This window comes from Aristolochia californica, unplaced genomic scaffold, assembly GCF_029961685.1.
Source record: "Aristolochia californica isolate CCGP_79_NKW_82.1479 unplaced genomic scaffold, dmAriCali1.0.hap1 SCAF_1, whole genome shotgun sequence".
NCBI lineage: Eukaryota > Viridiplantae > Streptophyta > Magnoliopsida > Piperales > Aristolochiaceae > Aristolochia > Aristolochia californica.
This window is the reverse complement of record NW_027181770.1, coordinates 10304382-10327302: the sequence shown is the minus strand read 5'-3', so window position 1 is coordinate 10327302 and position 22921 is coordinate 10304382. Positions and strand designations below refer to the sequence as shown.

General features: G+C 36.7%; 2 protein-coding genes and 1 pseudogene across 3 annotated transcripts; all 3 read right to left on the bottom strand.

The window, feature by feature from the left end:
* Window positions 1-1129: 1129 nt before the first annotated feature.
* LOC137959072 (uncharacterized) lies at window positions 1130-6974 on the bottom strand. 2 transcript variants are annotated; one of them, XM_068806361.1, is made up of 6 exons: window positions 6433-6974; window positions 5058-5246; window positions 4625-4741; window positions 4378-4527; window positions 1989-2047; window positions 1130-1420 (listed from the first exon to the last, which is right to left on the bottom strand). In XM_068806361.1, exons 1-6 carry the CDS (start codon window positions 6616-6618, stop codon window positions 1285-1287), a joined length of 837 nt encoding a protein of 278 aa, XP_068662462.1. In that variant the 5' UTR covers window positions 6619-6974; the 3' UTR covers window positions 1130-1284. The 2 variants fall into 2 exon arrangements, with proteins under 2 accessions (XP_068662462.1, XP_068662470.1); XM_068806369.1 differs by having other exon boundaries at window positions 5058-5263; window positions 6433-6522.
* Window positions 6975-8978: 2004 nt separating this feature from the next.
* On the bottom strand, window positions 8979-13439 carry LOC137944988 (beta-hexosaminidase 3). Its single transcript, XM_068790829.1, has 14 exons — window positions 12753-13439; window positions 12249-12323; window positions 12115-12150; window positions 11914-12025; window positions 11608-11678; window positions 11394-11524; window positions 11245-11310; window positions 11052-11152; window positions 10746-10805; window positions 10170-10203; window positions 9824-9922; window positions 9695-9754; window positions 9363-9613; window positions 8979-9251 (listed from the first exon to the last, which is right to left on the bottom strand). The coding sequence occupies exons 1-14, from the start codon at window positions 13056-13058 to the stop codon at window positions 9085-9087; spliced, it is 1569 nt and encodes a 522-aa protein (XP_068646930.1). The 5' UTR covers window positions 13059-13439; the 3' UTR covers window positions 8979-9084.
* Window positions 13440-15521: 2082 nt separating this feature from the next.
* Window positions 15522-21024, bottom strand: LOC137951742 (FRIGIDA-like protein 3; annotated as a pseudogene).
* Window positions 21025-22921: the final 1897 nt, after the last annotated feature.

Below are 22921 nucleotides of genomic sequence, written 5' to 3'. Positions count from 1 at the left end.
TTAATCTCCGACTTGAGGAAGAGAAGTAGAAGATGTAAAAGAAAAAAGTATTTTATTCAATATGTCATGGTAATTTTTATGTGATTAAAATATTCATGAAATTAGGAAAATGAATGATGAAGATTTAACATCTATGAAAAAAAATTAGCCAATGAAGATTGAAGACCAAGAATCTTTTTCATTGCAAGCTGAAATTATAAACTCCGATTTGAGAGGGGGGGTTGAAGAGTATATATGGAAGAGTCTTATATGACTCTCATAGTAAGAAGTCTCTCAGAGCTAGAATTGATATGGAGTCTTATAGGAATCTCTCAGAAGAGTCTCAGTTAAATATATTTTAATTACGTTAGTCTTCTATTTATGTTTATTTGTTCAATTGTTCTGGACTTATTTTTTAGTGTTTAACTTTGGGTGTAATTGGGATAATTGTAGTTGGATTCTACATGTTTTTTCTATTATAAATAGAGGTTCATTGTATTTGAATTACAAAAAGTTATGATGTATTTCCCTTTTTAAAAAATTCAACAATTTGGATTACCGAAATCAAGAGTTTAAAATTAATTTAATGTTGTTAGGTTAAAAAATTTCTTATGTTTTGCTTTTGAAGCTTTGAAGCACATATTTCATTTAGTTTTAAGTATGATTAGAAGTATATAGAATTTGATTCTTAAAATTGATAGTTCTGATTTAAAATAGGGACAATTGAGTTTTCATTTTGGGTAAATAGGAGTAGAGGTTTAATGGGTTTCCTGGTTTTGGAAGCGAGGTGAAGCAAAAGGGTCCTGAAATTTCATGCTTTCAAGTTTTTTGTTTTATTATTAGTCTATGGGTGAAGTTCTTGTTAATGTCACCATAAACCCACCCCTTAGGAACCTCTTGTGGAGTTAGGGCTTCCACTTGTGGAGTATTCTGCAGCACAATTGATATACCTAGGTAAATTTAAAAAGAAAAAATCTGAAAGCCATGGCGAAACTTTTGAGTTCGAGTTCTTTACTCTCTCTCTCTCTCTCTCTCTCTCTCTCTCTCTCTCTCTCTCTCTCTCTCTTCTGAGTAGGTAAGAAGAAGAGTTGGCCTTGTATTTCAATCTTCGACTATAATGGAAAAAACACATAACAAATGAACAATGACAAGACAAAAAAAGCACCCAACAACGGGATCAAACCTTTTTACCTTTCTAAAAATATGTGTATGAAACCAGCAATCGCTTAAACAATGCAAAAAAACAAGAAAACTACACTTTTGGCTTCCCTCTTCTTTACTTCCATTCAACTCCCTGAATCGTTGCTAGTCCAGGTAAAACAAAGTAACAATCTTCCTAAGGTTCTTCGCTTCTTGACACGTTTCCATGAGCAATTTACTATCATGGAAAGCAAAGCAAATCACTTGCTGCACGTGTGAGAGGATGTCCCTATTACATAACCTGTTGTTTCGAAGAATGAAATCATGTTAGCAGCAACCAGAATCATGCATCTATGCGAAGAAAATTAAACTGTAACTTGCAAGAGTCAATATCATCAACTCAAGAAAAATTAAAGAGCAATCGCACATTAAAAAGCTTTAAACACCAGAAAAAAACGAGCCACTGAATGTTGTAGAGCCAACATTGTGTTAAAAAGTAGTGAAATTTCAGGATTACAATTAACATCATAATGGGGAAATTGAAGTGACAAAAATCTAACCAAAGAGATAGTATAACCATCTTTCATTATCAACATTGGTGCCAATCATTTTATGTGAGTTGATGATGTCGATAATCTTTCAGGAGTAAATGCGGGAATGCAAGTTCCCCATGCAGAAAAATTAAATAACAACTTCTAGAAATTGGAAAATATTTGCTACAGCTACGCGACTCGTATCATCTCTTAGCCATTGTATAGAAACACAGACATTTAGTGATGCAGTTTCTAATCAAACATTTCCCACTTTTCAAATGTACTCGCAACATGTTAGAAGCAATTCTTTTCAAAATCAAAACCCAGATTTCAAACCTGCTTGCTTCAATCAAGGGAAGATGATCATTATAAGGCTTCTCAATCAAATTCTTCACCTGTAATTCAAAAAGCAAAAAATGAATAAATGTAGAAGCAAACTCAGTAAATCATAACCCTCAATATTTCAAAACATTGGCACCAACATGCACAAAATAACGTTTTAGCTTCACTTAAGTTTTGATAAACACCTGAACTTGAGTTCTTTTTTTTTTTCTTTACCTAGACTGAAGACCACCACAAGCTTGTCGACGAGTCAGCCCTCTCTCTTTGATGATTTGTTGTTTTAGGCTTTCCCTATTGCTGTTATCCCTCTTGTGCTTTTGTAATTCACAGTTCAGACTTGCCTTCTTGAGGTTCATTCTTAATGAATGTTGACCACCACAAGCTAGAAATTATGCAATCTAAAACATCCAAACAGTTTTAGAGCAAAGAGTTCTGGCATCACCCAATTTTCCAATAGGAAAGTTTCCAATTGGTAGCATTGGTGACTTTCCCATCACTTTGTTTTCCAATGGTGGCACAATATTCCCTTGTTTTCCTGGACAAGGCAGAAAAGAGGTTTCCGGGAGAGTGGAGAGAGAAATAAGGGAAAGAGAGATACGAAGAAAAGAAAAAGAGGAAGAGAATAAGAGAGCAACCGAGGATGCCAGTCAGGGTAGGTTGAGAAAAAGAAAACATGCCCAGATGCAAGCCCACTTTAGGTCCCACTCTAGGTGAGAAAAACCACAAGCAAGGCCAAGGCCAGGGCCAGAGGCAGAGAGAAAAACCTTGCTTAAGTTCAGCATGGAGATGGGTTTTCACCATCTAGGCCCTGTTGCATGGGTTTACAAATACACCCATAGACCAGGTTCAAACAAAATTCCAAAATATTATGATAAATGTCTGAGGGTTCAAGTAAAAAATCATATAAGACCGTTTGAAATAGAAGATCTCAACTGGAAGCTCAGCTACTACAATGATCGGATGTCTGTCTTCCTTTCTTGAAGCAGTGTCAATCCCCTGACAGCCTAGTTCTGGCATTCATCCACAGAACTAAGAACACAATGACTGTGTGTAACCTTGAGCAATGGAGAACAGACAGATTCAGTTTCAGTGGGACTGTTGAGGCCAGATTTGGACAAGAAGGGGTAAATTGCTGCTGGGATAGTGGTGGAGACCATGTTTAAAATGCTACAGGATTTCTTTGGGTTACCAACATTGCATCTAATCTCTTCCACCTTCTCTGGCATTATCTTTAAGTTTCTCAGATTGAAAATCTTGGCCAGGAACAGTCCTTTGCAGCTTAAGTAGCAAAAACATCAACAATGGAGTCACCTGTGATGACACCAATTGCGTCCCAAAGCAAAGCATAGCTCAAAGATGCAACTTGATTCAAATGTAAAATGCAATGTGAAGCTCTGCAGAACAGTTCAGTGTCTTTCGGATTTCTTTCTGATTTTTTTTTTATTTTTCTGGAAATTAGTTTTATCAGATTAGATAGCAGAGGCACCCAGAACATGGACTCAGCCAGTCCTAAGAGCATGTCGCCATGGCAGTTAAGTACAAAAAAATAATGTAATAATAGTAAGTTTCATAATTTTAAAAACTTTTCTTCACAGGTAGTGCTTTCCAGACTCTGTATATGAATTTACACGGAAAGAAGCTAAGTAGTAACCCTGCCGTTTACTCTTAAGTGCAGAGCAGCAACTATCACCACTCCTTGAAATAGCTTTCTTCTTTTACTTCTATTAGCTGGTCGCACAACCTTTGAACTTGGGGGAACTACACTCATTCTAGCACTACCACCTTGGTTATTTTGATAGATCCCCCATAAATCTGGCCTCCAATGAGAAAAAGGTTTTTCTGATAGTGAAACCACCAGACACTTCTTATGTATCACCCACTAAAATTCTTCGGGAAATTTCCGTGTGAAGTATAGAATGGCATAATCAAACCAGTATTAATCAAGCTGATTATATAGAGGTCACATTGGCTGATTATATAAAGCATTGCTGAGAAATAGGCTCTGGAATTTTGGCCAGTTTAAGAATATAGAGTCATTGTTTTTGTAAAGAATCATAATCATTCACTTCTCCACTTAATGAAAGATAATAAAATTAAAATTCGGCAAATATAAAGATACCACTGAAATCAAGTATAAATGTGTAGCAAAAATGCATATACAGACACTATTCAAGAGTCCAGATCAGAATTAGATGAGGGAAGATTTTAGAATGTGACCAACTTCTTTTTTATTATTTTATAAATTGGATAACTAGTAAACTTCCAGCAAAATTATGCGATATATAGAGGTGTAACTCACATTTAAAAAAGAAAGAATGAAAAACAAAACAAAAGCTCTCAGTACACATCTACCAGGTTTAATAACACAAAACTCAAATCTTACTTTAGATAGCAGATCCTGGCTCTCAGGTGGTTGCATCTTCAGGCTTTGAGGCAAAATTACAGTCAGCAATTCTGGTTTCTCGGCTCTTAGAGCACCTCTAATAACAGCTGCATTGGTCCCTGAAGCTCCTGATGTATAAATATGATTCTTCTGAAAAATATAACCATATTAATAAATTCCAGAGTTAGAGAAGGCATCTGAGCAAGGCTGCAAATAATTCTTAGTGTAACGATGCAGAAGACCATACAGTGATGACCATTGCATAGCTCAGAATCTCTATAAGCTGTTGATGCATGAAGCCCATGTTACGTGTCCCAAAGAAACCAATTGCTCTTGGCCCTTGCTGCTGAATGGCTAATAATTCCTTTAAAAAAATGTAAATTAGTGTCAGAAACCTGAAGTTAAGCCAGTGTTATTTAAGCTCTTATATGACACACGGCACAATGAATTATATATACATATAGATATACACTACATAAAAAAACTGTTTACATAGCAACGTTCATAATACATGAAATAATTTGCGGTTACAGTACAAATTTGTAGAGATAAATCACTTCTCTAGGTGATAGGGAAAAAATCAAATGAGAAAAAGTTAATCAGAAACCTTAGCTACTATTGGTAGGTAATAGAGAATCTGACCCAACTCAAAAATAATAAAAAATAAAAAAAATAAAAACCTGTAAGTAGTCGAGATCTCGTATTGGCTTCTCTGAGACTAACACATTCCCAGATCCTTCCACTAGGGACTGAGCTTGGGTAGGAACTTGAGTTAAGATCTCCTCATCCGATCCAAACATACGGGCTCCTTCGGCATTGTTCCTCAAATTACCTGTTTCTTCATCCTCAGTCATGTATCCACATAGCCACTATACAAAAACATCCCCTGGTAGTAAATCATTAGTGAAAACCACAAAACACCATGATTGATTTTAACTTTGTACTGAACCTAACTTTTCAGAGATACCAAAAGTAATTTAAAGAAAACAAAACAATTACTGCCACAAATTTAATGGACAAATATTTGGGAAAAGCAAAACTAAAAGCATGCCATATGTTAAGCTGGAGCTCAAAATGCTGGACCACATTATGAGAATCTATTAGCCTCACAAAGTTTTACCAGAAGTGTGAAGCTGAAAGTGGTGAATATCTGGAGTTCCTAAAGCAATGGAAACTAAAATGTCACACTAATGTTCTGCAACAAATGAAACTTATGTCATTTACCTAATAAGTGATGGACTCAAATATGAGAATATTATTCCTTAATCTGACTCTCAGCAACTTGAAACATATGAATGCAGACGGAAATGAACACTCAAGCCATCTCTGGACATTTCATACATAAGCTTAGCTGATGATAAATGTAAGCAGAACTAGAAGTCACATGAAACTAATCACTTTTTGGTTAAATTAATAAAGAATTTTAGCGTATTGCTTCGTTCAAAGAGTTCATTTCAGCAGATGAGCAAAACCAACTCAATGTATATCCTATCGGTAACTAACAATAAAGACATTCAAATATTTTCTTTATAAAACGACAGAGGCCCAAGGACAACAAGACTAATTTCCACGCCACAGCAGAAAGAAAAATGCAGCATTCAGCAGGTTGCACTCAACTGTTTCTGGGGAAACAAGTCATCTATTCTTTTTATGCCTGCTGCTTAGCAACAATATCAATTATAGATCAACGGATAAAATAGAAAATAGATTTGACAAAATTGTATGTTCGTAATTAGTGGATGACAAAGCATTGACATCTTCACAGGATTCTTCATTGCATTAGCTTCTTTCTTCAATAAAGACCCACTAAAATTTCTGAAAGGAATGTATAAAAGATCAGAACAAAGGCGAAGACAAAGAAGCACCAGCGCCTGACACATCCGTTTACTTCAACTAATGAAACGCAGGATCCTAAAAGATTCAGAAAGAAAATCAAAATAAATCGCAGGGGAGAGCAAGAATATATATTCACAGTCCAACTAGAGAAAAAAATGAAACAAGGTCGGAAAAACATTGTCAAAAGAAGGATAGGGGATTATGGGGAGACCCACATACCGTTCTACCTTCGCGTTGCGGCTTTTCAGTTCCAATCGTCCTTGCATGAGAAGAAGCAAACGAATACTTGGAAAGACTAGGGTTTTGCCAACAGACGCCCTTGTTTAGAGAGAAAACGTCGAGGGCTTTCGGAGGACAACCCGGGATAGAGAAGACGGCGTTTGGCGGCACAAGTAGCGATACCATGACTTTTGTAACTGCCCTTTGTTTTGGGCAGCTTTTTCTCTTTCGGATACGAAATTGGACGATTTGATCCAGAGAAAGCAGAGCCAAATAAGAGGTATTTTTATATGCAGTGAGAATCCAAATGTGAAGAGTGTGAAAAGGCGTTTATTTCTTTTCCTTCCCTTTCTTGCTTTGCTTTTTCTACCTTTTGCGCTTCTTTTGGCGTCGAAGGTTTATGGATTAAAACCTCGCGAGCATGACGATTAAAATTCATGTAACGGAAAAGGTGATCGAGTGGAAGAAATACTTCCCAGAATCTCTTCTTGACTTCTTTTTCGACGATTTCAATTTCGAGAAGAAATTAATCTTGAATGAAATAAGATACAAAAAGCAGTGTACCACAGTGTCAGTCACGGATATCCTATCCGACGGACAAAAGCCTGGGCATTTTTGTCGGTCTTACAGGAAAAGGAAAGGTTTTCCTACAGCAAGAAAAACGTAGGAGAAGAGCCAGGGAGAGAGGACCAGATGAAGCATTTCCATAAATTCCAGGCAACGTAAGTTTATTTCAGAGAGAGGTAAAAATTTCACAGGTTCCCCTCTCCTTATTGCCTTCATAAATAAATTTTCAGGTAGAAAGTAGCTTTTAAGGGAGCGTTGGTGCTCCTTCTTTGTCTGAAAAAGCATCTCTACCTGAAAAATTATTTCATTTTATAAGCAGATATTTCGAGCCAATATATACTGAAAAACATTTTTCTTAAAAAATAATTTAGACTATAAAAACCCTATCCCTCTTTTTTTATGAAAAATATTTTATTTATTATATTTAATAATAAAAATTATTAAATAAAAATATATATTTTTAGTATAAATTATCATGTAAAATTATTTAATATATTTTAATATTATATTATGTCTATTAATTTTTTTATTTTTATAAAATATAAATAAGTGGCAATGGGTTAGTAGGATGAAGTTAGCTTTCCCAAAACCCAACTATTATTAGACATAGTGGTTGATTGAGTAAAAAAAACAAAATCCTCTATGTAACTTGAACTAAAACTTGATCTAATTAATTAGTTTAACACAAAAAAAAAACCTGTTCATTCAAGTTTAAATCCAAGAGGATTTGGAATTACACAAAGTATGATTTTTCTTCAAATTTTCTAAGTAGTTCCCTAGTAAGGAACTAGTAAGATTTAAAATTATAGATTTCTTAAAAAATATATAATCTAGAAAAAAAATATTTCTAACTTTTCTTGTTTCTTCTTATAACCAAGGGAGGGGGCCACCCCTTCTCCATTTTTCTCTAAAATATGATTTTATTTTATTTTTATCCTTTAATTTTTTTATTATTTTCAACCTAAAAATAGAGTAGAATGAATTCAATTCTATCAAAGTCTTAGTAGGGTTTTATGTTAAAAGTGATAGAGATAAAAGATAACGGAGATACTCGATAAAGATAAAATCACTCAATAATTTGTATCCAACTATGACACGTAGTTGAAGAATTGTACATGCTTTGGAACTTGTTGTAAAACTATAAATAATTTTCTCTTACTTAATGAAATACATAGTGTTTATTACTTTGTTCTTCTCATTAATATCGATAATATGGTATCAAAGCGGAGCTAACAATCATCGTCTTCTTTCTTCTCAGTGTCGTATGAATCTTCAAAACGTGTCAACGATGATTGCAGCCCCTCGGCCAATATCAACTCTTCTCACTTCCTCTCTCAACTTTGGCGGCACATGCAAGAGGCTAGAAGTCTCTTCATTGATGTCGTTGTCAACACAAATCAGGTGATGTCGAGCCAAATTTTTTTCTTCACTCCCCCCATTAGCCCCCGCTCTATCGACAACCACACTCGTCAGCGCATTACCCTACTATTGACCATTGGGATGTTGTCAAACAATTGTTGTATTATCTTTGTAAAACTCTAGATCATAGTATTGTACTCCACCGATAATATCCTTTGTTTTTTCATGCGTTCTCTGATGTTGATTGAGCAGGAAACAAAGATGATTTCACTTCCGCAAGTGTCTATCTTATTTATAACAGATTCGTAACTGAAGAGTTGTACATGCTACGAAACTTGTTGTAAAGCTATATAATTGTCTCTTACTCAATGAAATATATTGTATTTATTACTTTCTTTCTTCCTTTTAATATCGTATGATAAATTATGCATGATAGTGATCATATAGCTACACCAATCTTTGACGTGAGGATCTTTACCAAACAAACAAAAAGAAAATGACTTGGACTGAAGCTATTTTATGGTTTTAAGTAATTACATTCTTTTGGTTTCCCCCTGTTCCAATTTCATATCCGATTTTTTTTTTATCATATTCCACAATTTACTCGGCGATATCCCATCTGCATCCTTGAAACTCTCTTTTAAGTTTTGAATGCAGTTTTTATTTGAAACTTGAAAGAATCACCGTGAAGGCGACCCAGAGCTTCTGCTGCTCTTTACAATTTTCTTACTGCTTCAAGCAAGACCCAGGCTCATAGGGTGCCGTTCGACCTAGTCCTGCCAAAGGAGCAGCTGCAATTCCCCTTTCATTCAGCAGGCATCGAAAGTGCGCTAATCTTTCTATAACTTGTCTAGGATCCTTGGCCAGCTTCTGATATGTCGTCCATAACCGCTCTACACCCACAACAGAACAGGCAACCCCAGAAATCAGTGGCGAAAATTTCTTAATTATCTCCAGTTTGTCAGCGATGAAGCTGCAGTATTGAAGAGTAGTCACAAGTTTACCTGCGGCTGCTGCTGCTCGAGGCCAAATGGTCTGTTCCAGATCTGATGCATCAATGGATTCACCCCACATGCATACCTCACCACCAATCACTAACCTCTGCCGTTTCGGGTCTGTGATATTTGTAAGTGGCTCATTCATGTAGAAATCCTGCCAAGGGGTATCCAAGTGATCCAAGTACCATTTGTCCTGGTTGCTCACTATGCATTTGAGACCTGCTGCCACGACTTTCTGAGCAACACCACCACCAAGCCTGTCATGAACATTAACCAATTCCAGTTCAATCCTTTCAGACTATGGATTTTGTAATTATCAGTGTTTGGCAGATAAGTACCAGTTGTGCACTACTGTTTGTGGGCTGAGTTTGTTGCCAAAGTCATTGAACGTCTCCTCCCTGTTTACAATCTGACAATCAGATTTTGTAGAAATTCAGAATAGATGTTCTGAGAAGAAGGCTGCTCACCAGTTGATAGCTTCGTAGCCATGGGACTCGGCTATTTTCTGAGTTCTCAAGATAAAGTACTGGTAAGCTTGGGATTCGTTCATTCTTTGCTTCTTCAACCTGTCATATAAAAAAGGCAAATATGCTTTATGCGTAGGAAGCAAAACAAATAATTGAGTAAAGGGAGTTTCTGCTAGCTTCTGAATGGTTATTCTTGCTTTTACTGCTCTGAACAAAAACAGACCAGTATGAGCAGATACGTTTCCACTAAAAGCAGCTTATTTTTAACAGGAATAATACCATTTCTCTATGAGATTTTTTGAATTCTCATCCACGGCAAAGTGTATATATATATTAGAAACTTTACCATTCTCTGATATGCGGAGTTGTTCTCCAACAACCTGAAAATCAATAGTAGAAGTAGTTGTGAGTCAGTGTTCCATGTTACCGCTCGAGTAAGGAGTACACAACGTTACGGAAGAACAAAAGATGTGCAAAACTTTTATACAACCAAATCTTCTCTCTCTCTCAAGCATGTAAAACTAATATCCAGTGGACAGGCAAAAGTTCAATTCAAAATAAGCAAATCAGCAAGAACAAAACACTAAACAGTCCATAACAGAGGAACATTACAGAGGGAAAGACCTGCAAAACTTTTATACACCCAAATCTGGTCTCTCTCTCTCTCGAGCATGTAAACTAATATCCAGTGGGCAGGCAAAAGTTCAATTCAAATTAAGCAAATCAGCAAGAACAAAACACACATTACAGAGGGAAAGACCACTTATTAATTGGTATAAGCCCGATTGTATTAAATCAGCAGATTAGAAAGTGAAGTCTAAGGGATTTTTGAAGTGTATCCCTGAAGAGAACAGTATTGGAAATTACATCATTCTCTTGATACTGCTCATTATTTTCAATTAAGGTGGAACAGAAAACTTACTTGTGTTAACTTCATCGCCACCCAAATGAACAAATTTAAACTTGAAGACCTTGCTGAAATCTGGAAAAACGAAAATGTGAGAGATCGTCCATGCACAAAAGTAGCTTCTGTCAGGCAATTAAATTTCTTCTAGCAGGAGCCCTTAGAAGAAGAACGGTTTCAGTTTAGGCAGAAAATACTGCCTCAGCAACTTAACAAGAGTGCAGAAATGGAATGGTTCCACTTTCCTTAACAATTTTCTCGCATGATTTGTGTTGTTTCTATTTGCATGAACACTTCAAAACTAAAAAGGTTAAAGCAAATCACCTGAAAGAATCCCTGATATTACTTGGAAGGTGAACTCATTGCTGACATCAAGTGGCTGTTGACAAACTGTAGATGGCCATAGTGAAGGATAGCCAAAGCCCCTGGATAAGAAAATCTCTAACATTCAATGATGTTGTTCTGGTTATAAAATGTAAATGAATTCCCTTGTTCCTATACAAGCGTCTGAACTTACCATGATTGAGCATGGCCAGGCACATCCAACTCAGCCAACACATTGATTCCTCTACGTTCTGCATATCTGCAAGACCTCGAACCAACCATAAATATGGAGGTGCACTGATAGAGGTATGAGCAAAATTCAGATATAAGAAGACCACCTACCTTACAATTTCTGCTGCATCGGCTATGGTATAGCGTTCAGAAAGAGAATAAGCACCATTCCAAAGTTTTGGATATGAAGGTATCTCCAGGGGAAAAGACTGTGTGTCTACAATATGCCAGTGAAGAACATTCTGTACTAGGGGAAGGACATGTCAGTGACGCTCCAATGCTGACACTTAAATATGAACAAAAGCAGAAAAGCCCCATCACTTACCAACTTTGAGTAGGCCATGGCATCAATGACATTCTTTATATTTGGGAGAGGAAGGTAATGTCGAGCAGTATCTGCATCAAGACCTTTTCAAAATTATACTTTGTTTCTTGCTGGAAGTAAGAGAGGAAGCAGGTAAATAACTATTGAGCAAAAGAAAGTAAAAGAAGGGGATTTCTGAAAAAATCAGATGCCTCATTATCTCAGAACTCTTGCTATCTCGGCATATCAAGTCACTTAGCTTACAATCCTAAGAAGAAGGTCTTTTTTCTTCAGATTGCTTGGGTTAAGCATAAGATGCCATCTCACCTATTAGAAGACCCCTGTAAGGGAACCTTGGCTTGTCAACTATAATCCAGGGGGCCAGATGGACTTCAATAACTCTGGTTATGAAATTGAAATTGCACAGCTGACTAAAAGTCTGCATATTTTCATATGAGACAGATATAAGATACAAGAGCCACTGTTCTGTAAGAAACATAAATCATTTATTTAGATGAATGTGTAGACCTGTAAGCCATGGAGAGCCCCATAAACTGTTTGTGCCTGCATTTAGTTTCCAGACAATAATGTTAGAAAGAAGAAAAGGTGGAAATCATCAAATTTATCAGTACAAACCAAATTAAATTTCTCTCATCTATCACCTCAAGCTGAGCATAAATTGGATTCGCGTTTGTGGGTATGGACAATTTGTAGGACTCATCTATCCCATACTGCAGCTGCAGACCAATCGAATAAAAGAAGCAGATGCAGTCAGCTCGTTTTTTAATCAAACGGAAACAACTGCACACATTGCAATCCAAGCGAGAAACACTGAAGCAAAGGTCTTGTAGAGAACAAGCTTGTTGAACTCGAAGAAAAACTCTGCTTGATTATATTAGAAATTAAAAAATGAAGTAAAGTTTAGAAATTTTCAGTAATGTGAATAGGATATAAATTACAGAGACTGAACCATCTAAAGAAAAGACTGTCAACTGTCAATTATGTACAAAGAAGCAGGGCAAAGAAGCCGAAAAGAAATAACTTACTGCAAATATAATCCTGAACAAAACCAACAAAAAAATACCTTCAATTTATTTCGAAACAACACTACAAATGCCTTCAAGCACTCAAAATTGCATAAAATGATCCAAATTATCAAGGCATACCTTATCGTTTGACGAGAAAACAGTCACATTCAATCCAGCAAGCATTGCCCTTCCAGTCACGTTGCCGTCAACAACGTGTGCCATATCCACAACATCAAGAAACCGTGAGAATCCATCTTTCAGTATACCGTTATCATCTTTATATCCACTCCCCTTTATCGACAATCCAAAATCTTTACTGAAATACAATGAAGTCGATCCATGGTTGACTGATTTTGGCATGGGCCACAGATTTATGGCTTCAGCAAAAACAGTAGAAACAGCAAGCAAGAATCCCAGAGAATAAAACTTGATTTCCCTCCCCATTGCGAGAAAAACAGAGAATGCAAAGTCAGTTTGAAGTGGGTTGTGGGATTGAGAGCTCAAATGAGTAGCATTTAAGTGATTTCAGGAGAGAAAAAGAGAAAGAGAGAGAGAGAATCTAAATATGATAAAAGTAGGAAAAATGGAACGGCCTTAGAACTGCTGAGAGCTGAATGAGTAGCGTCAAACAATTCCAATGGGAAAGGAATCTGAGAATCCCCAAAACGAGAAACCAAAAACCATTGCCAGCTACGCCAGATTTTTCTCTTTTTCAAGTGAAAAAGAGGTAGACGGCAAATAAAAATAAACCATGCAAAAATCCAAAGAAGATGATTAGAGTATCTTTCCGAGTTGCTCTATCAAAACCTTGGAATGCGGACAGGATGTGGCGACTACAGCAATTAGCGTGGTGGGACTGGGACGCCTGAAAACCTTGGACGAGAGTGTGGCATATATGATTAAACAAGTAAAAGGAAAACTGGGTTTGGTCACTGAACACAGCCGACTTTGACTCCGATGAGATGTGAAATTCTTCTCGGTAGATGCTCACTGTGTTTCTCCACCAATTTTTTGTCTGCCTGTGAAGGTGAAGCGGAAGATCTAGTTAAAAGGTTACTTCACAATTACTCCCCTCTACTTTTACTACATCAAGGGCTGCATTCGCCATTAAAGTAGAATTAATGCCTGCCCCCCACGTTCCCGCCATTTCTTTCCTTAAATAACTATCATTTGAAGTCCATGTTGCTCTGAACAGGGAGAGGCCATTTTAATCAATAATCAGTATCTGCTCAACCCCATTTCCTCACGGCATTTAAAAAATCATCCCCATTAATCATCCCAACCGAAAGAGGAAGCATAGCAGAGTTAATTGAGTTAAAAATTGAAGTGCACGTTCATGGGATTTCTCATCCGTTCTTCATATTCAATCGAATCAATTGATGGCATGGCAGTGGAATTCTTACTTTTTCTTTGGGATTTAATGAAACATGCCTTCAACCATTATAATTTGGATTTTGTGTTAATTATTAAATATTTCTGAAATATCGTATTATAAAAAACGTTTTTGGTTTGAAAAGAAAGTCATCCATTTAGTTATAATTTTTTTATTAGATTATATTATTGTTGATGTTCATTTTAAAGTTTTTAATTTAATTTATTTTTTACTGATAAAATTGAGATAATAATATTATTATAATTTTGACGAAATAAATAATATTTTTGTAAATAAACTACCTTTTCTAATAAATATTAGGTAAACCTACTTTTTTAATTTCATTATCAAATTTAAATTAATTTACTTAAAAGTTATTTAATTTTACATATTAACGCTTGTAAAAATTATTTATTTTCTCTCACAAAATGATAAATTTTGGGGAGAAAATAAAAAAAAATCTTAATCATAAAAAATTAAAAATATTACTTATTTTCTTCTCTTTTTCGTTTTTCACAAGAAAAATTATATTTCTCTTTTATTTTCTCTTTCATCTAAACAAGGAAAAAAAATTCTTTTCTTTTCTTTTCTTTTACACTTCCTTAGTTAATGTTGAAGCCGATTTAAGATTTTTTTATTCTAATTAAAATATACTATTAAAAATATAATAAAATAAAATAGTATTCGTAGTAGGTAAAGTATATTTTTTAAATAACAAAATAAAATAAAATTGTGTAGCCAATATCGGTCAGAATTATTCCATATTCCAACCTCGTTTCCTCTATCAAATAGTCATGTATTTATTTATTACTCTGGAGTCTGGACCACCAAAACCCTTTTGAGGTACACGAATCAGTAGCTTGGTAGGCAATAAGAGGAAACGTCCGGTTGAAGTGGTGGTACTTGTCGCTCACGCTTCAGCATTCATGCCCGGAGGACGAAAAAGCGAGAAAAAAACAGTAGGGACTGCAAGCAGTTGGGCCATTAATGAGTCGCGAGGGGTCCTATTCTTGTCATCTTCTTCCTATGCTCTGCATCTGCATTCTCAGAGATGAAAAAGTGACTCAAAGCTGTTTTCACAGATTCCTTACCTTTCATGTTTCTCCCCGTTAGGATTACCACAAATGCACCCTCCTCCACTGACTGGTTAGCTTTCTGGTACAGATCGTGGCAGGATTACTGGGTAAACTTGCAAAGGAAGAATGTGGGTGCGGCATAAGCAACCTCCATTGCACACCCGCTACTGTGCTTGGATTTTGGAGGGAAATGGCTGTAGCGTCGTTGCGAACTCTTTTGCTTTTGAACTGGATTGATGGAACATCTTCTAAACATGCGAGGAAAGTCAGTAAGGGTATAAATATCTGACATAATACATATAAGCAGTTAGTGGGGATAAACCCCCCTTTGTTTAGCCACTTCACATGGATAAAGCAAAACTGCAAATACTTTTCAGTCTATCCATAAAATGGAACACCGAAGAGCTCTACCTACCTGAAAAAAGATCACAGTCACCATTTCTCCAGTCGATGTCCACACTAGTGCAGAAAAGGCACAGGATACTGATAACCATTCCCAAAATAGTTCCCGTGAGTGGGTGAGAGATTATAGGTCACTGAACCCAAGGGAGAGCAGCTGTGGTTATCGGGTGCGGCATACATGAATGGCCTATCATACATGTAAGGGTATCTATCCAGGGCCCTGTAAAAGCTCTTGTCAGCGATGTTAGTAGGACGAAGACTATAGTTTAGCACGAGGCCTCTTTGGTTGAGGCTTTGCAGCTTCTGCTGCTCTTTTCTTGTCAGCTTTAGCCTTCTCTAACTGGAGAACCCTTTTCTGCAAGATATCCACAGCGTACTGCTCATCAAGCTTATGCTCTTCAATGCATTTGATAACATCCTTAAACGCAGCTAACTCTTGCTTGTTTGCTTCATTCTGTCAAAAGCAAGCAAATCACACTATTAGCTTTCAATTGGAGGCAGGTGGGAGTTACCTCAGCAATCAAACCGTTGACCAGCACTCTTTCAACTAACCAGAGAATACAGTTGCTAGGCTTTCATCAGATTTAGTTATTGAACTCCCTGGCTAGCCAGGGCTGAAATTTTGATGATCACAGATGCACAATGAATAAGTTTGAGTACTTTCAGTTGAAGCCAGGACAGTCATATTCGCTGAATTACACTGCTAATAAATCAGACCATCAAATCAGCATACAAATCCTACACCCAAGTGCAACTAGAGCAAAACAATGGCCTAGGACTAGGTGATGGAGAATGTTAGACGCACTTGCTCACAGAAGATGGTAAAAGAGATTCCTGCCAAATTTTATCAGAGGAAAAAGATAAATGAATAACTAAGGTAGAATTTTTAGTACTAAGTGGGACATCAGCTCATATTACAATGTTAATATTCCAAAGTTACGGGTTCAAGTAGACATCATGCTTCAATAAATGAAACTAGAGTAACAAGATATATACTTCAAAATAGAGCTCATGGGCAGAGGTCAATTTGAGCTCAAAATGGTTACATAGCAAAAATTTATGCTTCCAGAAAATTCACAAATATTGAGATTGACACACCACGATAAGTTGGATTACAAGAATCGTACCTGGGCAGCAGATGGGGATGTGCTTCCAGCTTTGATCTGTGGATTTTTCCTTGCATCCTTCAAGTAAGTTTTGAGTAATGGCATAGGTGCAAATTGCACTGTGAGCTCAAAAGCATATGCCATGTTAACTGCTTCAATTTTCTGTCCACTATTAACCAAAACATCAATCACGCCTATAAAAATATGATATGGTTCCAATGGCAAAGATTAGTTCGCTTGTAAAGCAATTCAAGTTAATATGAAGCAAAATAAGGAAAAGTCAAAATGCGGTGTCACAGTATGGCTGAAAATGTTAAAAGAGAAATAAAAACAACAATCTTGTTGAAGATCAGGTATAGAAGAGTCTTACATGACTCTCACAAGTCACAACAAGAAGTCTCACAGATCAATAATTAATATGGCAGAATTTTACAAGAGTCTCATTGGAGGAAGTCTCACAGGAGTGTCTCAGTTAAAAGGTGTTTCAGTTATTTTAGTTTTCTATTTAGTTCAATTGTTTAATTATTCTAAGACTTATTTTTAAGAGTTAAACTTTGGGTATAACTGAGACATGGGTAGTATAATTATAATTTGATTCAACTTATCTCCTCTATTAAAAATAGATATACTCGTACTTGGTTATAATCAAGTCAGTGAATTATTATTTCTTCTCCAGAAATTAAACATGGTAATAGAGCAGGATCTGTAAATTGACACAACCAATACAGAGATGTGTTCCTCTCCCAATCAGGTTTTAGTGTAGTTTATTTTTTTTCTTTTGCCCTAGTTTATTCTCTCTTTCTACTTACGTCCCTGAGTTCAAGTTTTAGTCTTTGCCTCATTTTTATCTTCCCCCTTGTGCTCCTTATAAGGAGTTGCTTCTTATTGCAAATGTGATTGGTTGCTTCGCTTGGTCACTGCTAGATAACTTTGAATGGAAATCTGGTCATACCTCTAGGTTTGGGCTCCATTATGTTGATTATGAGAATGATTTGAAAAGGATCCCCAAGATGTCTATTCACCGGTTATACCTCTAGGTTTGGGCTCCATTATGTTGATTATGAGAATGGCTTGAAAAGGATCCCCAAGATGTCTGTTCACTGGTTCTACCTGCTTCTTCCCTTGTTTTACCTCGGAACCTGCCTTCATTAATACCCACGTGAACAAAGATTCATCTTAAGTGTTAGGAATTCCAATCTCAAACCACATCTGCGCTTCATCATCACTGTCTGGCTTTTTAATGACTCCCAACTCTCATTGAACTCCCCTAGTTGCAGTTTGATACGTCAGTCTAATGGTCCAAGTCACACTTGAATTCTAAGTGGGAGGCAAAAGCTATTGTTGTGATTGTGAAACCCAATAGGCAGTCCTACTTCGAGTAGGACTCAACAACCATGATAACTCAAAACTCTTTCCAGTTGCAGTCGACCTGCATTATTAGATTGCTAAGCATCGTCATGTCCCAGCAGCAATTCCAAGCCTCTCAACACCAGATAATTGCGTGGCTTACTAGAAAGCCGCACTTCTGCACATTGACAAAGGATCTCTCACAAACTCACTCACTCTTCTTTTGCCAGTGTCACCCTTGAGGCAATACAGGCACCAAGCAACAGCAGTGAGCCGATAGCTTTGAACACACAGCTGTATTCATTTGGCTGTCCTGACCTGCTAGTGCATACATCACCGTATCTACTGTCTTCAAAGAGGAGACGCTGACACTCAAACGACACTCAGCAATATCACCAGACGACACTCAGCAATACCCTATAAAAGTATGGTAGTACTCGGAGAGTTGACCTACCTCATGCTGCAAACTCCATGCTTCCTTCAGCATCCTCCAGAAAGGTGGGCATAAGGTACGTCAGCAAGCACCAGTTTTTATTGTTCTGGATAATGGTGCCATTTCAAAGGTGCTAATTGTAATTTTTGAGTGGTCTTAAGTCTCAACCACATCCTTGTGCATGGAGTTCATAGGTGTGTTGGAGGAGAAAAAGGAGACAGACTCCAAGCAACTGCAATCACATGGTTTTCTTGGTTGTTCTAGCTGATGAAGCAGCTCTTATGCTGCCAAGAATCAAGTCTAAGTTAACGGTGGCAGAAATATTTAGTTCTCCTAGTTTGTTTTGGATTGTTGTAGTTTACTACTTGGACATCATTCTGGATTGAATTTTTGAGTACACCAACACTTTCATGTGATTCTGCCACTGCTCTATGACAGCACTGAGTCATCTTCTGCTGCATTGACATTTCTGGTGTTTCTTGATACTGTTTCTTGCTGCCATGTCTATAAGTTTGTTGACTGATCCTCACTTATTATCAAACTTCTATGATGGTTGCAAGGTTGATAGTGTTCTTGATGGTTAATTAAAAACATGTGTTCTTCTTACTGATAAGCAACTCGTTCTTATTCTCTTTAAATTTATAAACTCAGATTGAAGTAGAGTGTTTCATTGTAACCTCCTTCTATGCAAAGTTTCTAGAGTCATTTTTGGAAGCAGATTGTTGCATCGTCACCTCCTCCCAACTAAATTATGATTTCTACTATCATTGTTCTCCTCTATTATTTCTTCAATTTATCATTTTTTCACCACTTCGAAGCAATGCCTAGATCCACTACCCACAAAGTATAGGAGTGTGCCCAACATCCAACTTAAGTCAAGATTTTTATTCTTCACTAAGAAGTCGTTTTTGTTAGAGCTACCCTTAAAAAGTAAGTAGTATCTTTTTACCCCCAAAATTAGGCCTTTTTTTCGTCTTTGAAATTGAATAGAGTTTTTTTCAAACTATGATCATTTTGACTAGAGTATGGAGTTTTGCCGCATGGCTAGGAGTGATTTATTCTTCCATATTTATTTTTTCCAAGTCAGGTCTCTATGTCCTTTTTATCCCCAGCTTGAAGGGGAGAAGTGGAAGAAGAAGTACATCTATGCTCCATAAATGAAGATTTTACATCTATGAAGGATTTTTTCAACCAAAGAAGATTGAAGACCAAAAGTATTTTCACTTACAAGTTGAAGTTATAAACTCCAGTTTGAGGGGGAGTGTTAAAGAGCAGGTATGGAAGAATTTTACATAACTCTCGTAGCAAGAAGTTTGAGGAAGTTGCATAGGAGTGTCTTAGTTAAAAGTGTTTCAGTTATTTTAGTCTTCTACTTATGTTCAATTGTTTAGTTATTCTAGGACTTATCTTTAAGAGTTAGATTTTGGGGAGTAACTGGGACATCGGTAGTTTAATTGTAATCCAACTTATTTCCTCTATAAAAATAAAGGCTTATTGTACTCAGTTATAATCAAGTCAATGAAGTATTATTTCTTCTCCAGAAATTCAACAGATCTCATAGATAATATTAATGTTGCTTGTACAACAAGTTAAGTTAAAATGAAGCAAAAGAAGGGTGGATAAATACTTGGCATTTTATCCAGTAGCTCAAGTGTCCTACAAAGATCAGCTGTCTGCCGGCGACGAGCAACAGATGGAATGAGTATGCAAATATCATCTATATCAAATTCTGAGGCAATACCAAATGTGGCTAAAAGTTGCAGAAAAGCATGAATCTCTAAGGAGTTTCCCGTAGAGCCATCAATATCAAGTTCATCTAACTTTGGTTTCATGCCTCAGCAATCTCTTTTGATTTTTCTCTAATCTCTGAGGACACCACCAACGAATCTGATTCAGCATTAGCTAACATAGGGCCCAGACACTCCACCAACATAATACAAGTTCTGCGCAGACCAAGAGGTCGGGTACTTCTTTCCATCAAGAGTAGGTGTTTCTGTGTAGAAGTTCTCCAGTGACTCCAAAACCAACCTTGCTGGATCTAAGGCACTCCTTAACGCGAGTGGGACCTCCTCTCTTATGTCAGCAAGATTTCTCCTATTATCTGATATGAATTTATGGAGCCCCTTTGCATCCATTTCTACACATAATTTTGTTAGTGGTGTCTGAGGCTTCTTTTCCATATTTTCATCTCCTGGGAGCTTATTTTCATCTTCAAACTTGACTTCCAAGTTGGATTCTTTTGAAGTTTTAACTTCTGAGTTCTCTTCTATGACAGCATCAGTCAGTCCATCGCTCATGACATTGGCATTGGGTTCCCCTGATGCGCTCTTATACTTCTCAAATGCCTCAGCAATAGAAGAAAGTGCAGCATCTCTTTTCTCTTGTAATTGCTCCAGAGAAACTTGCTCTTTGGCATAAACTAAGGTTTCTCGCTTCTCTATAATTTTTCTAGCATCCGATGCTTTAGTTTCAAACTCTTTTTCTTGACTTTCCAACTCATTGACGCATTTCATTAAGGACCTTCAAGCCCGTAAAAATGTTCTTCAAGCTCTTTCCCCCTCAGATTGAGAGATATGGCTTTGTGGCTCTCGAGTTCAGTAAATGTTTGCTGAAGCTGCTGAATTTTACTGGTTGTAGAATCAATTAAGGTGGCAACAGATTGAGTATTTGCCATTGTTTATGAGCCCTAAATAAGTCAAAAAAACATATAAAAACTATGTTTCATCAAGAAAATGCAATACTAAGGATCTCCTAGTAGACAATGAGAAAATAGCAGATGTTACCATCAAAACCACCGGAACTCATGAAAGAAATTCAAGAAAATAAATACTAACGATTGACGTATCACATGTTTTGTCTATCCACAAACTAAAAATCTCAGAAAAATGAAAAAAAAAAACTTGGGACTACTACAGCTCCAGGCCGTGTGAAAAAGTGATAAGTATAAAGCCAAGGTACTGCAACAGCTCACCTCTTGATAAATCTAAAAGAGTACAAAAACGTAACCTAATAAACTAAGCGGTGAAATTCAGTACGATTTCATGAAATCCATAACCGTCAACCGATTCAAACCACGGAATGAGATAACCAAGTGATTAGGCCTATCAACCAGCCAACAGTAGAAACCCCCCAATCCCTAAAACCTATAAATTCTCAGTATCGTCCATTCAATGTCTTACACCGATAGAACATAATTCAGCTCAGTATCAATCCAAAAAAAAACACATGTAAATATGAAATAAAACCGAAAGAAACAAGAGAAATTACAGTTCTTAAGGAATCAGGTGGTCCGGGAAACAAAATCAATGCCGGCGACAGGAGGAGGGAGTGAAACTACCTAACAACATCACAAATAGGAAGACAATACAACTGCTCTGAGGTCTTTAGAGGAGAGCAAAATAAAAAGCGTCATATTGCTCTGTAGAGTAACCAGTACTGATATTAAGCAAAAAAGCGACGGGTGAGCCTGAACTGTCCCAGTGGTGACACAACCCTATCCTGCGCACCCCAATGAAAAAATCTAGCAAAACTACCCAAATAAACCTAAATCACCCTATTCCATCTTCTTTCCTTTAATCGTTTATCTCTGGTTTCACCATGTAAACGTAAAACAGATCTCTGTTTTCACCATGAAGAAGATGTGCAGAGACTTTTCCGTAATTTACTACAGTTTGATGTACAAGGTTAGCAAACTGTAATGGGGGGCAGAAAGCAGTTAATGCTAGGTGATAAGCATCATTACTCATGTGCTGCCGTGATTAATAAATAGCAATAGGGTGCTCGGCCACTGCCAGCATCACTGAGCCTCTAGTCCCCCACCGGAGCCTCCGATCATGGAGAACGGAGACACGACCTAAGAGGCAAAGTTGTAGTTCCTAGTCAAGTGTAAGTTAGTCAAATCCTTATATGGTTAAAACAAGCTCTTAGGCAGTGGATGAAGAATTTGATAGGATGATCCTTTCTTAAGGTTTTAATGTATGTGATTTTGACAAATGCATGTATTAGAAAATATGTTATATGATATTTCACTATTTTTCGTTTTTATGCAGATGACATTTTAATTAAAGACCTAGGGTTAGCAAATGTAATTTTAGGAATCAAAATAAGAAAAAAAAAAAGGAAAATGAGTGTATATCTCATTATTTGGAAAAAGTTTTGAGACGATTCAGGTCTAATAACCGTAAAGTAGTTAACACACCGTATGATTCTAGGATAAAATTAAAGAAGAATGGAGGGAATAATGTTTCTAAGATGAGGTAATATCAAAATATTAGAAGTCTAATTTTTTTTTTGCCAAACTTTAAACCCAACTTATTGGAGATCCCAAGATGAATGTTCAAAAGGAAAAACTGATGGGAATATCAAATTAAAGTGAATTCTATTCATGTATCATATCTATGAAGTATGACCTCAAGTGCATTGGATATGAGGTTTGGTTTAATACTTTAATGATATCGAGACTATTATAACAAGTCATAGAGTTGCAGTATATCCTTTGAGTGTCTTAAGGTTTGTTTTCTAAGAGGGAATCACAAGATTAGATAGTTGCGCATGGTCATAACGCGCTTCCT

Excerpts from the sequence above, each read along its gene's own strand:
- LOC137959072 (XM_068806361.1), bottom strand. The coding sequence starts at position 6,618 with ATGGTATCGCTACTTGTGCCGCCAAACGCCGTCTTCTCTATCCCGGGT. Across the intron at positions 2,048-4,377 it reads GCCAGGATCTGCTATCTAAA|GTGAAGAATTTGATTGAGAA; the intron begins GTAAGATTTGAG and ends TTTGAATTACAG. Across the intron at positions 1,421-1,988 it reads CCCTTGATTGAAGCAAGCAG|GTTATGTAATAGGGACATCC; the intron begins GTTTGAAATCTG and ends TCGAAACAACAG.
- LOC137944988 (XM_068790829.1), bottom strand. The coding sequence starts at position 13,058 with ATGGGGAGGGAAATCAAGTTTTATTCTCTGGGATTCTTGCTTGCTGTT. Across the intron at positions 10,806-11,051 it reads AATATCAGGGATTCTTTCAG|ATTTCAGCAAGGTCTTCAAG; the intron begins GTGATTTGCTTT and ends TCGTTTTTCCAG. Across the intron at positions 9,923-10,169 it reads ACTCCGCATATCAGAGAATG|GTTGAAGAAGCAAAGAATGA; the intron begins GTAAAGTTTCTA and ends TTTATATGACAG.